The sequence below is a fragment of the Vidua chalybeata genome, chromosome 21 (genome assembly GCF_026979565.1).
Source record: "Vidua chalybeata isolate OUT-0048 chromosome 21, bVidCha1 merged haplotype, whole genome shotgun sequence".
In the NCBI taxonomy this organism is placed as follows: Eukaryota; Metazoa; Chordata; class Aves; order Passeriformes; family Viduidae; genus Vidua; species Vidua chalybeata.
The window spans coordinates 4,064,459-4,080,992 of record NC_071550.1 but is presented as its reverse complement, the minus strand read 5'-3'; the positions used below and the strand labels follow the sequence as shown (position 1 = coordinate 4,080,992).

Sequence of the window (16,534 nt, the reverse complement as noted above, 5' to 3'; positions counted from 1 at the left end):
AGGACTCAAGGGGTTGAGAAAACCCATTACTCCTTTATTTTGTATCTGTTTAACTTTGGGGCACATTCATGGGCAATATGAATCCTTTGATTTCACTGCAAGTATGTGAGGAGGAACTTTTCCTACTGACTTCTCCTGAAAATCAGCTTAAATTATGTTCACAGAAGCAGCAGCTTTTACTAGAAGGTTAAATGAAACCATTACTCTTTTAACCTACTGTACCTTGGCCTTTGGTCATTCTCTCAACAGAACAGGATTGTTCACTCAGTGAATATCAGTGGGACATTAATCAGCATTATGTCAAAAGAATGACACACCACAATTTTTAAAGAATTATTTTTATCAAAGCATGGCAGTGCCCTGCTGAGCTAAGAGCTACAGAACCTGTTAGGAAAGGGTAATGTTTAAAAGCCTCTGTGGAATAGATAAAAATCTTTCACAAAGTGTATTTCAAAGGACAGCATTCTGTACTATGGAATTTTGCAAACACAATTGGTTTAGGGACAGAAAATATGATCCTTGCAAAGGATAAAAGCCCTGGGTCACCTCTTACACCTGAGCCAAAGGAGGGCAGTTTAAGTGATAGTGATTAATACATTTATGTGACTGCAGGTGATCCAAGCCCATAGAATTGGATCCAGTGCATCTGTCAGACATGAGGGATCATTCCCACATCTTTCCTGCAGAATAAGCTATGGCAGGATTCAGTTCCCCTCTCTTCAATTGCCCTGCACTTACTAAATTTACTCACTGGAAAATTCTGAGCAAATATCTTGTTCCAAGGCAAACAGCAGTAAATCCACTGATGTTTTAATGAAGATTACACTTTCTAATCCTCGTGGTAATGACAAACCAGTCTCCATTCAATATGTAATATTACTTGTCAGTTTTAATCACCAAAACTGTATTATATTTGCTACAGACTGATGCACTTGTCTTCCCAGATCTTCAGCCTGGAGACTCCAAGGAAAAGCAGCACAATTCCTGTTCTGCTGAGGGTTTTCTGCATGGGCCAATCTTGCCACACGAGCTCTGAGTAAAGCCTTACTCTGGGATTACTCCCAGATCCAACCAGATTACTAAATCAGAGCACAGCTGGCACCATCCTGTCCATGTTTTTACAGAAATTACATATTTTACAAACATTCTGAAATTCTGTCCAATTTTTCAGAAATTCTGAATTCCAGTGATCGTGGAGTTCATAAACTCAGTTTTAACCTGTACAAGATGTAAGGGTGGCCTTGCTGCATTTATTCAGAAGAATATTCAGCCAAATTCAGCCACCACACTACAATCATGATGGGAGATGCTGGACAACACTGGCCAGCGCTCCTTTCCCCTCGTGCTTCCTCAGCCACTAAATGTCTTCATTTACAGTTCTCACACATGCAAAACTCTCCTCAGTTTTATCTACACCAATGCAAAGCAAATGCCCTGGTTAATTAAATTAAAATGCTGCCATGTCTTTATATTTAAAGTTTTTCTCCCTCACTCATTTTGCAAAGTTCTTCTGGTTCTAGGCAGTTCTCAAAACCAGCATCTTTACAAAAATGCTAGAAACTTGCATGTGTATGCTTTTTATTTGTGTGTTAACTCCTGAGTTAATTAAGGTGAAGTTTTGAAAATGACTGCCTTAGACCATGAGGAAATAGTCAGAATTGACAAAGCACATCATATTTTGCTTTATTTACTGGCTGTGAGACCAATCAGCATTGCACACCATGAAATGCACTGATGGTGCATGAGTGCAGCCACAGCTTTTCCTACGTACCCATCCCAGCAGAATTGTTGGTTCAGAGGGACTCTGGGCCAGAGAGCCTCGAGAGGAGCTGCAGGAGGAGCTCAGGCAATGCCACAGCACCCCCAGCACTGCTGGATCCCAGCCATTAATCATTCATGTCAGCCCAGAGAGCAAACAGAGACCTGAAGGAGAGCTCAGTGAACTCTTGGGGATGCTCCAAAATGTGTGACTAAAAACTGGAGCAGAGAGGGCAGAGGGAGAAAGCACAGGGTTAGACTTAGCTACTACTTAAATGATAGCACTTGGATTTCCTTGGCTGTTTCACTTCATTCCTTAAACCAAAGTCGTGTTTTAGGTGAATGCCCTGAACAAGCTTTGCTGATTTGTAGAGATTGGTATCACGAAGTTGTCATTGGACTGGGACACGACTGGCTTGCTTTGTCTTGTCTAAAATTTGCTACCAGTGCCAAAGACATCAAAATTAGCCCAGACTCTGCTGCTTTCACAGGATTTTCCCTCTCCAGTTTGGTGCTGAGTTCAGACAGGCAGCCTTGATGTTGGTGGCAACTTCCAGGAGAAACAGTTCCAACGTAAGGGCAACCAGGATAGGAAGTTTTCAGGTTCCCTAATGTTTCCTCATTTGTGAGAGATCGTTACTGCAGGAAACTCTCCCTCCTTTCAGCAGTAAATGGAATGAAAGGGTTGTGCATGCGGTGTTGGGTCCTTAAAAATAACAGTAAAAATAAAAATACTGACTTAGAAGTAGAAGCTTGTCTTCTTTCTCTTCCTGGAGACTTTGGAAGCTTGCTGAGATCAGAGCACTCCTTAATTGCTGTATCCAGGATTTCACCACACAAACTCCAGCCATCAAAAGGAGCTTGTATGAGATGAGGTAACTTCTAAAAATAATCCCTGCCTCCCACAACTGAAGCCAAATATACCTCCTATTCTTGTTGGAGCGAAATCAGCTTGTGACAGCAAATGCAGCATCCTACAGAAAACCCACAGAAAGATTTTAAAACTGCATTTGATGTTTTGTTATTGCTGGCTCAAGATGCATATTAATGCTTCTCCCCAGGAGAGAAAGGCTCTTATGGGACCAATATAGGTCAGGCAGAATGTGCAGCAGAAGTGACATAATCTTTTTATTGTAATCATCCAATTTTCTATCTATTGGATTATTTAAGAGCAAGAGCTTCTATTCAGAGTAGTGTTAGGAGGGGAGAGAGAGCACAGTCTGAGGAGGAGGAGAATGGAGAGTAAGAATTCCCCACCAATGGCTAAACCTCAGAAATCTGAACAAGGAGCTGCTTCCATTGGGTTTGTGTGGACAAAAGAATGAGGGTGAGTTTTTGCACTACGTGTAACCCCTGGGAGTGCTGAGCAGAGCCCTCCTGCCAGAGGGACACGTGAGGAAATGGGAGATTCCTGAATATATTTTGCCCATCACTCCATGCCCAGTGGTGCCTCTTGCACTGGAGGCAGATCAGGAAACAAAGGCAAATGACTTAATTACAATCTTTAATGAGCAGGATAAGTGTCCAAACATCAAGAGAGAAGACAATCACTGAGTTAGTCCTGTAGCTTGGAAAAGGCTACAGCAGTAGAAACTGGATTAAACTGATCCCACTCCCTGAGTGAAGCAGACAAGTGTCAGGTGAGAGGAAGATTTGCTAATTTTGCCCAGTAAAGACTGGGATTTTGGCTGGGGAGCAGGAGCTGTGATTTCCCCCCCTTGGCCAGGGTGCTGTGGTCCCTCAGAGCAGGGCTGTGGCCGTGGGTAAGAGGAGTGGGGAGCACAGCTCAGGATTCCTCACCCAAACCACACTTCCCGGCAAGTTTCTGTTCCATCAGCACATCACAGAGCTCTGCAGCACCTGCCTCCTTCAGCCCCCACTGCCCCTTGGTTTTGTTTTTTTTTTGGATGGAGGAGAAGAGCCCAGCTGAGATGGGAGCGCTGAAATGCAAAGGGAAAATGAACCCAAACCAATTAGTGATAGTGAAGACAAGAGTCACTAAAGCAGCAGCCACAGAATGGCTGGAAGAGTGAGCTGAGAAAAAATGAGAATGATTGAAACAGAGAATTGTGCTGCCTATTATTGTTACTATTTTACAAATTAATCCAAATCCTGTATAGTTCACTTGGACTTTTTCTACAGTTCCTCTGTCTCTCTGGTGCAGGCAAATTTTATTATACTGATTTAGTCCCTTGATTACCACATCATTTCTCTGTAGGGTTTTTTTTTTTTTTTTGCCTTAAAATGAGGAGAAAATAAGATATAACATTTCTTCTTTGCTACTCATCAGATTTTTGTATGCCATCAACTAAAACCACACCTATTATAAATACACAGTATCCATCATTTAAATTAGGTCAAAGTTTTTTAAATGCTCTGTAAGATTTTTCCATGTAAGAATAATTCAATCACTATCATGTTTCCTTGATGCAACCATTTTGGGATTTAGCTTGTTCCTTGATAGGGATCTAATTAAGTCATTTACATGTAATTTCCAAACAAGTAGCTGTTACAAAAAGCAGCAAAGAAATGAAAAGGCAAAAAAAGGAACCTGAAGGCAGGAGATGTTTAACAAAAATATTTCTGATATAAAAATGAATCTGAGGAATACATATTCAGTGATAAGTATTCCAGTCCATGTCTGGTAAACTCTCAGATAATGGCAGCATGGTGGGGTCACTGGGGTTCTATTAGCTCAATTAATGAGGAGTAAGATAAGGCTAACACCCAGCTCTTCAAACGGCTCAAAAATAGAGCTGATAGTAATGGAGTTATTAACCTTCGCCAGCCATTGAATTTTACTGCTGATTCAAACTCCATTTCCTAGTTCAGGCCTCCATTAATAGGCTGTTTATTATCCCTAATCCACATTGGGATCAGCTGCAGAAATATGAAAGCCCCATGTAAAGACCAAGTAGTTCAAAAGGAAAAAGAAAATATTTTTTTTCCCCCATTCTGATTTCTCCCTTTTCAACATATTCACAGGTTCTTCCTTAGAAATTAGGAACTTCATTATCCTAAAATGTTTGAATACATGTTCTCAGCAGCGTGGTGAAAAAGAAGCTTTAGATATATTATGTAAAAAGATGACATAATTGGGAACACAGCCACATACAACATTTTGAAGACCAAATAAAACCCTGCTGGAAAGCTTGCACTGGAGAAGCTGTTGCTGTTTATTTTCTCTACTAGGAAAGAAACAACTTTAAGTTTGGAAAATGGGTATTAGAAATATATTATGGATGTATTGTTAGGTCAATCCTTTAGCTCAGCTCTCCCACACCCAGGCTTTGTCTGTTCACTTGTATTATTTGTAATGTAATTAATCAACAGAGGAAAGTAAAATAACTGACCCTGGATTCAGATCAGAAGGACAAACCCAAGGAAATAATGGAGCAGGGGAAGTGGCAATCCCAGGAGAGGCAGCAGCAGAGCCTTTGGCACTGATGGGAGGGCTCGAGGAGAGCTCCAACACAAACCTGGCTCCAACTTTAATACAGAAAGCTTGAGTTAAAGGCTCTCATTACATCTCTGCTGAGATTGAACTCACTCAACTTGGATTTTTGACACTTTGTAAATTTTTGGTATATTTTCAGTCAAAGAGACAATGTTCAGTTACCACAGTGTACACAGAGAAGATGTTCTTCCAAAATCTATCCCGGTAACATCTGATAGAACATCAGCAATTATGAGTGATGGAGTTAAGATCAAAATAAAAATGCATATTATATCCACCTCCAGTACACAGTGCTGCCCTCAAATGCAGGTCTGGGTGTCCCACCTCAGCAAAAAAAACAAAAAAAACCAAAAAAAAAAAAAAAAAAAAAAAAAAAAAAAAAAAAAGCTGGACTTCCTAGTGAGGGGAGAGAACAGGATGATCAAAAGAGTGAAATGATTTCTAGGAAAAAAAAAAGGATAAACAAATCAAGGTTCTTTGTCTGGGAAAGAGGTGACTGAAGGGCAAATACAAGAGGCTTAGAAAATCAGGAGTGTTGAGAGACATGACCAGGGAATATCTGTAAATGTTTCTCAAGAGAAGAAATGCACCTGGAAAAAAAATGATGAAGTATTTTGATATGACACCCAGTGAAATGAGAAACTCTTTTCCATGTGGTTTGGTGGAAGGTTAAACCCAGAGGTCTAAAAATAGACTATAAACTCAAGGAGAAGGGGTGATCAGAAGTTTTCCAGAGGATCCTCTGGCTCAGGGAATCCTTAAATTTCTGATTGCCTTAAGCTGTCCCAGCAGAGGAACGATCAGGAACCAGCTGAAGGTGACAACCAGAGATTCACAGCACGACCCTGCTGCTGCTGCTGCTGCTGAATCTTATTTTAACTCCAAGTTTGAGAGAGAGCAAAAAGGATAAAAAAATACTTCGGTGGGTATGACACTGAGTTTTCAGTAGAACCACCCATGGCCATACTATACATTTCTTTTTGTTGCCTAAGCACTAATTAAAAAAGCTAAAACACCCATTTGGGTGAGGAACTGAAGCCAGTCCTTTGTGTCAGTGGCTTGGAGCTTCAGCAGCCACCCTGTGGCTGTGGAGTCCCACTCAGGCGGGCACTAAGGGGTTAAGGGCACTAAATGGTTAATCTTTTAGTCCCAGCTGAGAGGCCATTAACAGATCCAGCTCCTTATTTGCCCTGAAGGCTGCCCCAGTTCAATGCCAGCAGGATCCTGTCCACTTAGGCAGGAGCTGCTTCACAGGGGGAGCTCAGAGAGCAGCTCGCTCCTCCCTGGGCTCTTTGGGAGACAGGGTTTGCAGCTTTTCCTGTGCCAGCCCACGAGCAAACCCTCATTCTACTGCAAATTCTAATTCTACTTTTTCAGTGAAAATTGAATTATTTTCCTTTTTGTTCCTAAGCAGTTCTTTCCATGCGGTAGCTGATGCTGTATCAGGTTTTTCTTTTTTTTTTATTATTACATTTTAACAAACTTTATAGCCCATTTTGTTTGTTTTCAAATAACTTTATTTTCCTTCTTTTCTACCATCAATTACTAGGTTTGTTTTTCTTTCTATAAGATGGAGGAGTCAGGAGACTGATCCTGCTCAATGCTGTATAATTTAGTATTATGTGTGGTAGCTTTATGAGGAGGGAGTCAGATAAAACATAGTATTTGAACACTAACCATTTATTAGCTCTAAGGAATAGATTTGTGACTTGACAAGCAGACAATAACTCTGTGTTCTGATCAGCCAAAGAGGTCTACTCTGAGTTCAAAAAGCAGAGTAACATTCTCTTTCACAAATAATTTTGTTTACTGATGTGACTAGATTTTAATAATAAACTTGATATATATGTAAATTTATTTTAATCTAATTTCATCAACAGAGCCCTCCTAAAAATGAGACTTTGTAGATTGTTCTGTGTCTGATTTATAGATTTCTGCATCCTATTCCCAGATTGATTTCAAGGTTATAATTCTATCAGGTTTTTCTCCTGATGTCAGAAACACCACCTCTGCAGATAGTGTTTTATAACTAGCATCACAACTGAAACTGAATTACTGCCCTGCTATCCTATGCTGCAATGTGTCCTTTTGTTTATAATCACCCTCTCTCCCTCACATCCCTGCCACTTCAGCTTCATGGAAAATATCAGCTCTGAGATCAATCAGGGAGCTCAATGCCTATTTCTGTCCCTCACTTCAAGCCCTGTATAAAACAGGGACCAAATTCTAAACTCAGATGTGAATGTGCAGAGCTCTTTAAAGCGAAGGGAGGCTGAGCAAGTGGATCAGTGCTGAATTTCCACCCATCCAATTCTATAATGAGTTGCTCTTCCTCCCTTGATGAGGTCTCAATGCTGTGAAGGAGCACATGGGGCACACTCCAGTATTCACACTGATCTCAGGGACTCACGGTGTTCAGGGATTCAGCACCTTCCTTCTAAATGCACAAGAAGAATAATCTGGGGGAAATTATGTTTCACTGAGTCCAGCACAAGTTTTGAGGTTCTTTCTCCATTTTTTTTTCATGCAATGGATTCCTGCTTAGGATGCACATGGTCTTACTTTGGATAAATAAAGTTACTGCTGTGTTCACACACTTCCCTTTTCAAACCTGGATGGATGACTGGCAGCTCCCTCCCTCTGCACTCCCCTCTATTCTCTCTCCTACTCAACCTCAACCTTTTCCATCCTCCTCCTATCCCTGTGCAGGAGGGAATCCAGGGCAATCACACAGGAAGAGAAACTTTGCCAAATTGAACACTGATGTGGGTAATGCTCCTCTCCTACCACAGTTTTCAGATAAGAACATCTTCCTTAGAAGCAGAAAGATCACAAATTTCCAATGTTTGCCTTTGGAATGGCCACTGTGCCAGCCAGTGGGATGGACAGATCCAGGAAGGTGTGGGAAGGAAATGGAAAAGCCTCTCAGCTTTGATGAGTGCACCAGCACTTTAAATCCTTTGGACCAGCTGTGAAAAGTAACTCTGTTCTATTTGCTTGGCACTCAGTTCTCTTTGGATGCTGATGTCTCCCATATTACATTTCTGAACAATTCATTATAGCTCAAATAAAACACAATTCTCATGTTGTTTTTAATTATTTCACAAAACACAAAAGTCTCATAATGAACACCTTGCAATACCAATATATTTCCATGGTATTATGTCAATGCTGAAGAAAGAAGATGTAGATCCCCCCTCCTGCTACAAATAAAACACATCTTCTCATATAATCCAAACTTTAATCCATTTCTTATGGTTTGGCTTCAGAGGCAACTCAAACAAATAACCAGAACAACAAACCTCTTCTCTCTCCCACAGTTTGGCCATCTGGAGCATTTGTCAGGCCAGGGCTCTATTTCCTCCTCTCCAGGAGCAGGACCCCTTTCCTCACCAAGGAAACAAAAACTAAGATGCAGCAGCACAAACCACGTCAATAAAGATCTGTATCTTTCCACAAACAGTTTTTTTTTTTTTTCATATCCACAATGGTGTGATGGCTGGATTTCTCCCTTACCTGTTGGGATTAATCTGTGCTTTCTGCAGCTGCTCTCCCTGCTCCACGTCCCTGGGGAAGCCAGAGAGCACCCAGCCATTGCTCAGGCAGTCGAGGGCACTCAGCCGTTCTGTCAGCAGCTTCAGGACAAGGTTGTCTGGCACTGCAAAGGAGGAAAAAGGTGACATTTATTCTGTGTGCTGAGTCTGCAGAGAAGGGAGATGCTCACAAGCCCTTCTGGAACCAAATCAAACAGTTATTCCCATTTAGGACTGATTGGCATTGGGCATTGCTGGCTTCTGTATATTTATTGCCATGGAACCCCCAAACTCACAAGGAACTATAGGACCAAAGCAAAGGATTTGGTAAAACTTGGTCCCCACATGATTTTGCAATGTCCTTTTTCCTCTCAGCCACACTGGACTGGTGGCACAGTGACGTGTGTGACACAATCTTATCAAAATGCAAAAACAATGACCCGAGCTGTGGAAAAGAAATCCTGAGACAGGAAAGGAATTTCTGAGCATTCTGGATTGAACTCAGCAGGTGATAATGGTTCTGCCACAACAGTCCACGTGTGCTACTGCTCCAATTTACCCAAAGGCTTGAAGATCTTACAACTGAAAGTAATTTTCAAAATTAATTTGAACAACCTTAACTACTGCATTGATTAACCCCTAATTTTAGAGCTAAAAGCTCTTTTCCTCTATTATTATTTTTCTTTAGGGCAAGAGAGAACATCAGCAAGATACTGACTAAGATTTCAACTACTATGGAGTTTTTAAAATTCTATTTAGTGGGACACAGTGGTAAGGAAGTATCCTGCACATTTTCACTAGAGTCTTTGTAAAGTAAAATACTTCAATTAAGATACTTAAATTTGGGGTTTTTTTTTTCTTTTTTTGGGGAGGAGGGGGTGTGCTCAGAATTAAATTATTACATTCAATGAGAGTGACTATAGATTTTCCAAAGACTGCTGTCATGTCTTGGGCTCAGTGTCAAATAACCCCAAAGAAAGGACATCAAAATCACCTGGAGCTGCTTCCCAAAGCAGCAGCCAAACCAATTCCCAAGCAGCCAGGAGAGCCCCTTCCCTTTATCTGTCTATACACCAGTGCCTCCACTGAAAACAAGAGAGAAATTGCTACATAAATCCCCTTCGTGGCAGGTTGATGTTTTGATGCTCACCCTGCCATCACATCTGCATACAAAAATACAACAACAAGTGCTTGTAGGAGAGTGTATGTGTCAGATTTCTAGCACTGCACTTCTCTTCAGGACAAGCTGACAGCAATCTGCCTGGATTTTAGCAGAGTGAATTATTAGCAGTGCACAGTTCTACCCCGAGAACAAGCAGGTTTTAAACTGCAATAATAGAATCCATTGGCTTCTGGAGTTTAACATTGTGACTCTATCATGAAATTCTCCTTTAAATAATCAAATTACTGAGTTTACAGAACTGCACTCAGGATTCAATGTACCAGCAAAAAGAGAGGAAAACCGCAGGGAATTAATTAGGAAACAGATTAGTGTATTAATTGAGGATATCCACTTCACATTATAAAAGAACAAGTTAAAGAGAGTAATATTCTCCATCTGCTGAAAGGAGAAAAAAAAAAAGGAATGGAATAAACCCACACACTTGACAAAGAGCAAAATGACAATGCAAAAACTGGGTACTCTGTTAAAAATGGGATTCATAAAATTAACTGCGACAGTAGCACAGCAGCAGGAAGGAATTCTATCAGATGGAAGCTTCTTCCCCATCCAAGACCTGAGCTGCAGGCAGGCATGGGAGGGAGAGCAGGAGAATTTCAGTGCTTTTTCCAGGGCAGTTGTCTCCCCACCCTCCAGCTTACAAGAATTAATACAAACCAAACACATCCTAGCAGGAATACAGAAAAACAAACCCACCTTCTCTTTCCCAAGAATGCATTCCATACAAAGACCAGTGGAATTTTCCCATAGTCCCGAATTTCTGGCTGCAGCACTAAACTTCCTTCACTTGTGTTATTTTATGACAATTCCTACTGGAATATTGACATGGATTTACAGAGATGCCAGCTGAAATGATTTTATCTTTTAATTTCAGAATGCTCAAAACAATTTTGCGATGAATTGGAATAAAACCTACAAACAATGAGTAAAACTGCAGTAGGATTCTGGCAGAGTTGACACCCCTGTCAGGTGAACAGGGATCAGGGCAGAGGCTGGAAGGCCCAGGAATGGCACAGAAAGATGGATCTCCTGTGCTGCTGAGCTTCCTGCAGATCCTGGGAGATTCCCCAGTTCCAGATTGCTTCCATCCTTCATATGGGAAGGAGAAACACTGCAGCCTAGGAGGAAATGAAACAGCAATTGTGATGGGAACCTGGGGCATCTACTGGGGCTGAGCACTTCCCACAGGCCTTCTGTGAACCCCGATGACCAAAATCCTCCACTGTGGTCACTATTTTGGAATAAAACAGAAGCAATCACACAAGGGGAGAAAATCAGGGATGCAGAGACAATGAATTAATAGTTTATCTAATGACATGCCAGGTTTGGGGTGTTCTGAGGGATGCTGGGGACACCTGACACATCTCTCCCTTCAGCCAGGAGTGACTGCAAGACATCAGCAACACCCATGTACACATATACATCACTGAATAATATAGATGCTTACATATTTTCTGTGCCTCCCTCTAAAGCTTGATGGTGAGAAATAAAACATAAACAAGTCAGACAGCAAGCTCTGCTCTCCTCTTGATTAGCAAACATACCTATCACTTCAACACAATGGGGGAACAGAGCTTGTTGGCTGCTTGGTGGCATTACAAAGTACATCAGCTGCCCTTGAACAGGAACAGTCACACTTAAAACAGCTGCATTAAAACTGTAAAACATCTTCCACAGACCAGAGGGAAGGAAAAAAAAAAAAAAAAAGAGAGAGAGAAAAAAAAAATCCGTATTATTCTTATTTTGTAGTACAGGCAGAGTAGGTAATGAAGAACTCTGCGGTACAGAATTCCTTTTCACTCATGTGGAACTGTCTCTGGAATGTAAGGCAAATTAATAACCTGTAATTGGAGGGGCACACAGCCTGTGAGGAACTAGCCAGAGGTCTCCTGGTCTTAAGCACATGACCCAATGGGCATATAGCAAAGTAAAATATAGAGATTTCCTGATGAGACAGTCAATCTACATGTTTTAAGGAGATTATGAAGCACAAGAGCTTTGAATAATCAATTCCTTTTCAACATAAGCTTGTGTGAGTTTCTAACTCTGAAAGTTGGGGGAATGAGACTCGAGAGAAATTTTACTTTATCATTAGAGAAGTCCAAAGGTAAGCTTCTTGTAAAAATTACAATGTGCTGCTGCAAAGAGATATCCAGACTAGGTAAGGTGAGAGCACATCTCTATTAGGGAGAGAAACCGAGGCACAGGAGCAAAATTTACCTCTCAGAATAAAACTGCAGAGCCACTGAGCTGCAGGGATTCCTGAGAGCATCAGGCACAGCTGTGGACCAGGGCCACAGCAAACCCCAGGCATGGAAGAGCAGCAGAATGAGGCCACAACCAGCTCCATTTCAGATGGAAATGTAATTTGTCTGTGCCTACACCAACCTCACACTCTGCATCTCCTTTATCTCCCAGCCTGTTTCACCAGTTAATGATCAAGACTACACCCCTGAATTAGCAGCTGAGGATCTAAGAAGTGATTTAATAATTTCAGGGGTTTGATCAGGCAGGGGACAAGGCTTAAAGTGCTGCTGCTCGTGCTGGAACTGCTGCGTGGACACCCAGAGATTTTCCATCTCCAGGGCTGTAAATCAGCACCCTCCAGCAGAATGTTTAAAAAATAAATTTACTTCTCAGAGCTTCAAAGGTTTTCACAGGTATCAGGTGCTTCTCATGAGAAGTACGTCCTCCTGAAGCTCACAGGAGTGTGGCCTATTAGCTCTTCCCCAATCCGTGGATCTGCAGGACTAACAGAAACCCGGATCAGGCAATCAGTTACAAAATCAGGCAATCAGTTACAAAATCACACCATCTGCTCGAGACAAAAGTAATAGAACATTAAAGGCACAGTCTGAAAGGGAAAAACACCACTTGAGGGATTACAGGGCACTATTCTCCAATAACTTCAATGCTGTCAGTGCTCCAAGCTATACAATTATCATATTTAAATTGATACCTCCTCCGTGTATTTCCCTTTAAAACACACTTTTGAAGGGTATCAGCTCACTTCTCCAAACCTCGATTCTAAGTACAGCATAAATGCATTTATAGATACAAATTCTGTCAGCTTTGTGCTCTAAAAGGTCCTTTTGACAATACTGTCCATCTATGCTTTATCCCACTTATAGAGATTTTTTTTTTAGCGAGGTCTGAAGACTTTCACAGCTAATTCAGATGCCTGAGGTTTGATCACAGTAGTTGACAGTTAACATCTTGTCCTGAGTACAAGCTACTGCCAAATGCTACTTTCCTCAGTTGTCCAGGAAACCCCAAATTTAGCAAAGCATGGGTTTTCCTTATTTTATTGCTCTAGAAACTCTGGATGATTCACAATGAGTAATTGGCTTTTTCTACTCAGTTTTCTTGCCCACGTAAAGGTGCTCAGAGATGGTATCGATCGAGATTGTATAAATTGGTTTTTAATGTGTTTGAGAATGATTTTGCAGTGATTTACCATCGCGTGGGCTGATCGATAATTTAGGCTAATCCTGCGAGGCGCCGGTGGGTGAGGACGGGCAGGGCTGCGTGCAGCCGGCTCGGGTACCGTAAATAAACACCAACACCGGGCCGAGAGCGCTGCAGCGGCACCGGGAGGAGAGCGCCGGGGCTTGCCTCGCTGGAGTCAGGAGAAGGGGATCGGCTCCTCCGGGGGGGAGTCTCGGGAGGCTCCGACCCCACGCACCCCGAATGTTCTGGGGAGCCCGGGGGGCTCCGGCCCCCACACCCGGTGGGGTTCTGGGTGGTCTCGTCTCTGCGCAGCCGGCGGGGTCCCGAAGGGTCCCGGGGGTCTCCAGCCCCGCGGTTCCGCAGGATCCCGGAGGTCCCGGGGTTGTCGCGGGGCTCTCAGCCCCGCAGGATCCCGGGATGCTCTCGGGGCTCTCAGCCCTGCAGGATCCCGGGATGCTCCCGGTGCTCCAGGGATGCTCCCGGTGCTCCTGGGATGCTCCCGGTGCTCCTGGGGCTCTCAGCCCTGCACGATCCCGGGATGCTCCCGGTGCTTCCAGGGCTCTCAGCCCTGCAGGATCCCGCTATTCCCGGGATGGTCCCGGTGCTCCAGGTGCTCTCAGCCCCGCAGGATCCCGGGATGCTCCCGGCGCTCCCGGGGCTCTCAGCCCCGCAGGATCCCGGTGCTCCCGGGATGCTCCCGGGGCTCTCAGCCCCGCAGGATCCCGCTGTTCCCGGGACGCTCCCGCTGTTCCCGGGACGCTCCCGCTGTTCCCGGGATGCTCCCAGGGCTCCCAGCCCCGCAGGATCCCGCTGTTCCCGGGACGCTCCCGCTGTTCCCGGGACGCTCCCGGTGCTCCCAGCCCCGCAGGATCCCGCTGTTCCCGGGACGCTCCCGCTGTTCCCGGGACGCTCCCGGTGCTCCCAGGGCTCTCAGCCCCGCCGGATCCCGGTGCTCCCGGGACGCTCCCGCTGTTCCCGGGATGCTCCCAGGGCTCTCAGCCCCACAGGATCCCGCTGTTCCCGGGACGCTCCCGCTGTTCCCGGGACGCTCCCGGTGCCCCCGGCGCTCTCAGCCGCGCTCGGCCCGGCCCGTTGGCTGTTCTCTGTCGCCACCCCGCGGTCACGGCGGGCAGCGCAGCCGGTCCCGCCCCGCGGGCAGCAGCGGCCGCGGCGCCGCCGAAATGTCGGGAAAAATTCGGAATTCGGGGAAAACGCGTCTCCTCCGGACGCTGCTGAGGCCTCCTGAAGCCCCGACAGCGCCGGGCTGGAGCGGAAGCACTGAAAGCATCTCCGGTTCTACCGGGTTTGAAGAAGGGACAGCAAACACCGGCACCGCCGCGGGTTCGCAGCGCCGCGAGCACAACGCGGGCGCTGATCCGTCAAAGGGACCATTCCTACAGAAATCCCGTCTCCACTCGCTCGTTTGACACTGCTGAGAAGGGCTTCTGTAAGAATCGCAATAATTCTTTTAATACAGTAAAACAAATAATGCGATAAAAGATTTAATTTCCACCTCTAACGTATTTTTGCTTGTTAGCATAAATCGAAACCAGTCTTTCCTTGTTTTTGTTGTTTTAGGGTTTTGGGAATTTAAAATCGGAATTAGCTGTATTAAAGTGGAAATGATACTATTTCTAAAGCAGGTACAATCCCAAATTATCGATTATATATAAACATAAACTACATGATACAAGATAAATTAAGACTTTTAGAAATTCTTCCTCATAGGTATCAAGCCAGAGATTCAAGAATCTACATCTGATCACATTTAGTGATGAGATTCCAGCCCCTTACACCACTTTACCTGTTAGCAGCAAAGGAAATTCAGTCCAAACTGAGTATCCAGCAATGCAAGCAAAAAGCTTTTTTCCCACTAAAAACGGCCTCTGTGCTGTTTTCCATGGATTTGCCTGATGGCCCCGGCTCCCAGGGAGTCCCAGATGATGCAGGGCTGGCTCCAGGGACAGGATCCACACACCTGGGTTCCCACCCACGCTCCCTGACTGGGGCAGGGCTCGAGCTGAACGAGGTTTTCTGCCTCAGTTTACCTGCCTGGGAGACAAGAGCTGCTCTGAACTGTCTCACAGGGATGTGTCTAGTCTGAAAGTTTCTAAAATCAGTAACAAAATGGATATTTGTATTTCTTTTTACTCCTTTTGTTTCTACAGAGAGACTTCAGTTGGACAGAGAACAACTACACTTCAAACCGTCATTTCAAACTCCTCATTTCCATTATCTACCAAATTCCATTATCTACCAAATTTCAAACTCCTCATTTCCATTATCTACCAAATTCCTATTTCCTCCTTGTTTCTAAAAGCTCAGCTCTGCTGAAGAACACGGTGCAGAATTTGACCTACAAACCCTTCTTGACGGTGATAATATTTAAAAAAAGGAATAAATCGGTCTGATAAACACAGTGAGAAACATTGTGGCTTTTTACAGCAAATACTGCTTCCCGTGGGATGAGAAGGGAGGGAGCTCCTGAAGGGGCTCCTCATCCCTACCAGGGCTGCCTGCTGCCACCTCGTGCTCCAGACCCCAAGAGTGGGATGGATCCTGCCCTGTCCTGTGTCTCCTCCTGACACCTCCCAGCCACATTAAAGGGACATTTTAAAACAGAAAAGGATACACAAAAGCTGTTTCGTGTTCTCCTTGTCAGGCTGTTTGACACAGCAGCCTGGTTCTGTTTGTATTACACCCCGTGGAACAGAGCCAAACCCAGAATTTTATGTTAAACTCCAAAAAAAAGGGGGATGCTGGCAACATGCAGTGTGCTTTTCCTTCTGGCTTTTGTATAAAGATTCCTGTGATATCTCCACCCCAAACTCAAAACCACCCCGAATTCAGGTAAGCAGCCCTTTGCTGAGGACACAGTGCTGCAAGGAAAGGAAAGGAACCCCAACTTCCCTAAATTTTAAAGCATAACTATCAGAAATGAAGATCAATATAAATATAAAAGATTCATACTTCACATTTATATTGTAGTTTGCTTTTTAAAAACCCCTGAGAACCACGAGGCACCAAATGGCCAAGGGCCACATCTTCACTCAAATCCACGAGGGTTTGTGGCACAAATATTGGAATATTGTTCCTCCAGCAACAGCAGGAATGGTGAATGTCACTGCAAAACCATTTTATATAGGCAGGACCATA

The 16,534-nt window shown here is 43.9% G+C and overlaps 2 protein-coding genes across 4 annotated transcripts in view; one reads left to right on the top strand and one right to left on the bottom strand.

Annotated features, from left to right (window-relative positions):
* AK8 (adenylate kinase 8) overlaps positions 1–16,534 on the bottom strand; it is a 66,308-nt gene that overhangs the window by 17,512 nt on the left and 32,262 nt on the right. For 2 of the 3 annotated variants that reach the window (XM_053961793.1, XM_053961794.1), the window contains one exon: positions 8,732–8,873. In XM_053961793.1, the coding sequence (XP_053817768.1) occupies positions 8,732–8,873 (142 nt within the window). Of the gene's footprint in view, positions 1–8,731; positions 8,874–10,685; positions 10,741–10,844; positions 11,047–16,534 lie in introns of those variants that run through there. The other variant, XM_053961795.1, reaches the window with a different exon arrangement.
* On the top strand, positions 13,392–15,845 carry LOC128798387 (uncharacterized). Its single transcript, XM_053961803.1, has 2 exons — positions 13,392–14,825; positions 15,547–15,845. The coding sequence occupies exon 1, from the start codon at positions 13,852–13,854 to the stop codon at positions 14,803–14,805; it is 954 nt and encodes a 317-aa protein (XP_053817778.1). The 5' UTR covers positions 13,392–13,851; the 3' UTR covers positions 14,806–14,825; positions 15,547–15,845.